This window comes from Lolium perenne, chromosome 6 (assembly GCF_019359855.2).
Source record: "Lolium perenne isolate Kyuss_39 chromosome 6, Kyuss_2.0, whole genome shotgun sequence".
Taxonomy (NCBI): domain Eukaryota; kingdom Viridiplantae; phylum Streptophyta; class Magnoliopsida; order Poales; family Poaceae; genus Lolium; species Lolium perenne.
The window spans coordinates 48,222,443-48,227,700 of record NC_067249.2 but is presented as its reverse complement, the minus strand read 5'-3'; the positions used below and the strand labels follow the sequence as shown (position 1 = coordinate 48,227,700).

General features: G+C 49.3%; 1 protein-coding gene across 1 annotated transcript; it reads left to right on the top strand.

Annotated features, from left to right (window-relative positions):
* The first annotated feature begins 1,563 nt into the window (after positions 1–1,563).
* Positions 1,564–3,746, top strand: LOC127307895 (protein G1-like1). Its single transcript, XM_051338663.1, has 2 exons — positions 1,564–1,783; positions 2,663–3,746. The coding sequence occupies exon 2, from the start codon at positions 2,734–2,736 to the stop codon at positions 3,520–3,522; it is 789 nt and encodes a 262-aa protein (XP_051194623.1). The 5' UTR covers positions 1,564–1,783; positions 2,663–2,733; the 3' UTR covers positions 3,523–3,746.
* The last annotated feature ends 1,512 nt before the right edge of the window (positions 3,747–5,258 follow it).

Genomic DNA, 5,258 nt, shown 5'->3' with positions numbered 1-5,258 from the left:
AAATATTACATGTGCGGCGAGGAAACAGAAAAATTCAGGATATGACCATCAGTTCCCCAACCGCATGTGCAGAATAATCTAAAGAATCGCGGCCGTCTTTGTTCTTGCACGAATTAGCACCGCAGCTCGAGAAGTTCCCAAAGACAGTCGAGCCCGCACGCTGGTGACCGAGCCGTCGACACGGGCTGCCCAAGAAGTCCAAGAGCTTCGGCCGCCGTGGTAGCGCGCTCGTCGCTTCCGGCAACGGATGGACCCAAGATCTTGAGGACGAGATGCAGGGCCTCCTCCGGGTCATCTTGCAAGGCTACATCGTTCATGGTGTATGCATAAGGCGTACCTGACGACGCTGATGTGCATGTAGGGGATGGGATCGAGTAGATGAATACGCGTGCGTTCGTGAGGCCACCCATACAAGACCAGAATACGGCGGCGGCCGCATGACGTTAGGGCTTGGTAACCATTGTGACGATGCAGATCGGAGTATGGCGGCGGCGGCATTGTGCACCCTAGGCCATGGTTACATTTTTTTGAGTTCACGTTATGATCTATTGGGATTGAAGGGGAAGATGCAATACCGAAGGGGTATGAAAAAAAATTATGAAGGATATTGGTGGGTAATTTTTCTAACTCTAATGTCGTTAAATATCTCCAAGATCCATTGGCTATAATCAGTTAACTAGTAAAATTAACGGACGGATGTTTCTGATTATTGTGGAATTTTCTAGCTAATTCTCTAATTTCTAGTAGCCCGTAATTTACTTTTAATATCTAATAGATAGATAGATAGGTATCCCAAGGTCCAAATCCTTAAAAAAAATCCTATCAGCTTCCTTTGAATCAAAGGAGCCTTTTAAATGTAGGGGCTCTTTGATTCAACGGATATACATAGGAATTTCAGATCTTTAGAAATTTTCTATTGTGTTTATTTTATTTGTAAGATTGAATTTCATTGAAATTTTCCCTAAAGAATTCTTCGCACTAGATTTTATACAAAATCTAACATTCACTTAAAGTTGATTTTTAGTTCTTTGTTCCCTGTAATAGAATCAAACAGAGCATGTTGCATGATCTTGAATTTTTCTTATTGCTGCAGGCGAATTAGATAAAGTCGTGTGCATCAATTGATTGTGGAGGCTGGACCTACCCCTTATCGAAAAAAAATATTTCACCTACGATCTACTCGGTGGGTTTCCGCGTGGGGGAAGAGCAGAGGATGACACATCCATAGGTACACGTATGATCGAATACAGAGCTCGACGTACGTACCGCTGAACGATTTGACCTCTCTTTCTAGAGCTTTGAATAGACAAATATGGCTCCTCCCTCGTCCCCATTTGCTTCTCCCCTGTGAAATCCATCATCTCGACGTGACATCTCCATACCCCCCCCCCATCGACAGCATTTAATTCGAAGACAAGCTGCTGCTGCAGCCTGGCGAGGTGTGTGTAGCTATCCCATGGCCAACAAGAGGACAGGGAAGAGAGAGAGACTGAGTAGACGATGATGATATGAGAGAGAATGTGAAGTGACAACTGAGGTGACGACCTTTTCTGCAATGTGGAAAGAATCGCCATCCTCCCTCCTCTCTCTGCCCCACGAGGCTTGATATCTGCGCTCATGGCTGGGTCCCAACCCCTTGTCTCCCTTGCCTCCTCCCTTTACATAGAGGCTATCTTCTTCTACCTCTTGGTCTCCTCGCCAACAGCTCAGGGAGCTCTCATCTGCTGCCTCCACCTCCGATGAACTAGCCGAGCCTTCTTTCCCCTCCTTCATCGTCTTCTTGGTACTTTACTCGTTCTCCGCTTGATCTACTTGCAGATTTTCGTGCGTTTACCCTCGATCTTGATCGACGCTCTTTGATTTTTCACCCTATGTTTATTTGATTCTAGGGCATGCATACATGAACATAGGCATACATGCCTACACATAATCGAGTAAATCTTTCAATTTGGGAATTAAGAACCAATAGCTTCAATAAATCGCGCATCTCCCCCTCGTCTGATTCCGTTTTATTCTTCCATTTTGAGTGACTAGGTGTCTTCTGCGTGTGAATTTTATCTTCTCTGCACCAAGCAAGAAAACATGTATTCTATTTATACCACTAGTGCGGCTGTTTGTTCTAGCTAGGGTTCCATTAATTCCAAACCGTGCGTGTGCGAGTTTGACCGGCAAGAGCTATCCAATTAAGTGACCTCGCCCATCGATTGCCATCACTGTGCAGGTAGCTAGCTACCTTGGGAGTTCTTGCTATATCCTGCAGATTGTTTCTGTTTTTGCCATGTCTTGTGTTGTTTCTTTCCCTCTCTGCATTTCTGCATGTCTCAGCCTGTTTGTGTCAGCTCTTTGCATGGCTGCCAAAGCTCAGCTCAGCTCTGATCTTTCATTAAACATAGTTGTATGTAGTGTACTTATGGTAGGTGTCAGCTTGCCTGGAGGAAACCCTAGTTCTTGCTGAATCTTGATAGCCGCAGCTAGGATAAATTGAACAGGGAGAGCGAGATATATAGTTGGTCAAGAACCAAACTGACCATCCCATGGCTATCACAGAACACATGCATTATTCACACTGACACTAATTGCTAGCTAGAAATCTATTTATTGCAGTGGTTTGACCATCGGTCAGTGCCGGCATTGTGTTACTAATTATGGCATGGTAGTGCAGGTCCAGATCTGAGCTGACAAGCAGCTAGCCACGACCCAAGAGAAGGAAGGGTCAGTCAGGCGGCGGCGGCAATGGACATGACCGGTGTGGCCGTGGCGGACAGCCCTAGCAGCGTCGTCGGAGGAACGTCGTCCGCGTTGGGGGCGCCGCGGCCGAGCAGGTACGAGTCGCAGAAGCGGCGTGACTGGCAGACGTTCGGGCAGTACCTGCGGAACCACCGGCCGCCGCTAGAGCTTGCCCGGTGCAGCGGCGCGCATGTCCTGGAGTTCCTACGCTACCTCGACCAGTTCGGCAAGACCAAGGTGCACGCGGCGGGGTGCCCCTTCTTCGGCCACCCCTCGCCGCCTGCGCCATGCCCGTGCCCGCTGAAGCAAGCGTGGGGCAGCCTTGACGCGCTGGTGGGCCGCCTCCGCGCCGCCTTCGAGGAGCACGGCGGCCGGCAGGAGGCCAATCCGTTCGGCGCGCGCGCCGTTAGGCTCTACCTCCGCGACGTCCGCGACAGCCAGGCCAAGGCGCGCGGCATCGCCTACGAGAAGAAGCGACGGAAGAGGAATCCGGCGTCGAAGCAGAAGACACGGCAGGGGCAGGAGGAGACGCAGGTCGAGGTGGTGAGGCACTGTGGCATGGTGGATCACCCGGCGGCGCACGCGCAGTACCTGTTCCCTATGCATTCGCAGTACCTGTTCCAGGGCCACTTCCTGGCGCCGGCTCCCGACGGGGATCCCGCCGGAGCGCTGGAGGGCGGCGTGGTTCACGGCGCAGGGGAGGACATAGTGATGGTCATGGCGGCGGCGGCCGCGGCCGCCGAGTCTCACGCGGCGGGTTGCATGATGCCGCTGCCGCTCTCCGTGTTCAACTAGCTCGAATGATCGATGCAATGCTCCATGTAGAAAGTTAAATTAAGTAGGACTGAGTAAGTTAATTAAGTATGCGGGTTTATTTTGCTAATGGCGGCGATGCCTCGTTAGGCTGAGTTGTCTCGACATTTGGAACACAGCTAGCTCTAGGTTTGTTCCAACTCTTCCTCGAGTAGTCGACTACTAGCACTTGTGGTGAACGTATGAAATTGCCTTCTTGATTTAAATTTGAGGTACTAATCTCTGTGCTATGCATACATGGTTTTGTTGGCGAAGTTCAAAAAGCTGGCAAGATTGACATATTCAAACTAACCGCTAGCTGATTGATGAGTGTCCATTTGTGTGTTGCACTGTTGCTTGATCTCATGGCGGTTAGCACAGTGTGACTGACTCGAAGTTTATTGAACTTCATATGTCCCAGTTTTCAGAGTCATTGTACAATCAACTTTAGGGAAAGTGTAATGGCACTATAGTCCAGAGGGGAAAAATTTCTTTGGTACAATCAAACACATCTCATCCTCCTATAGGATTTAACTAGTCATAACATTTCAATGATATGCTTTTCCTATTTCTATGCTTTTCCTTTTTCATGGTTTTCCTATTTATGAATCAAATGAGCCCTTAATGGCTAAGGAACCCTCGTGATTTTTTTAAAAGATATGCATAATGTGATGCTTGGTTAAGTTCCGGCAGTGATGGAAAAATTCTACAGGAATATTATTGGGCTCATGTGCTTTATTAAAATCCATCGAGAAAAGGGTATGTTCCACTTCCTCAACAGTAAAGATTCTAGCTGGCCAGTAGAGATACATTTTACATGAAGGACATCCAAGATAAAGAAGATTACAAAAACATCCTAAAATTTTGCAAAGAGGACGGCGGGAGCAAACCACGCCATATCTTGATAGCCTCCAACATGGCACTACGGCCTGGAGATTATAGATCCTTCGCCGGCAGCTAGACGCCAGCATCAAGGGGGGAGCAGCTGCCCTTCAACCATGATGGTCGACAACAAACTCACCGTCGAGAAATTGCTCCCAGCAGTAGCTGCACCCATGCCACATCCCTGCCATAATCCACTTCTGTAGAACACATTACCGCTCTGCATCTTCCCCTCGCCTCCAAGGCCGGCCGAAAAAGGCTTCGATGCACGACGCCACAAAAATAAGGAGATGGCCACAACCGCCCTTATTCAAGGGCCTTGGCCTCTGCAACTCCTCCATCACCCTCCCACCTCGGGAGCTGGCTGGAAAAACTTGAGGACATCGATCCAATACCGAGCAGCATCACTTGAAGGAGCAATCCCAGAGGTATTCCTCCAGCTCTGCCAGACACCGCACTGCTCTCCTCCTCCCATCACCGCCATGGCCAGCCAGGAGAAGAATCAAAGCAAGGAATCTCCAGAAGAAGATGAAGAAGACCACAACCTTATTAATGGAGTCCCAGATGGAAGGAATCCCCACCGCCTCCGACTCCAACCGCTGAAGCACCACGACCGGAAATCTCACAACCGAGCAGTACCATATCTGGCTCAGAGAGATCAATACTTTGCTCCAAACTAAGCGCATATAACCCATTACCGTCATCCAGCCGAAAGACCAAACCCTACCCTGTACAACCCACATCCTCCTCCCATGTCCATGTTGGCCACCAGCACCGCCGGGGGAGCAGGGGGAAAGGAGAAGTGGAGTCGAGTCGACTCTAAAGGATAATGACGAGAGATAAAGTTGGGGAGAAAA

Coding starts and splice junctions, on each gene's coding strand:
- LOC127307895 (XM_051338663.1), top strand. CDS start 2,734: ATGGACATGACCGGTGTGGCCGTGGCGGACAGCCCTAGCAGCGTCGTC.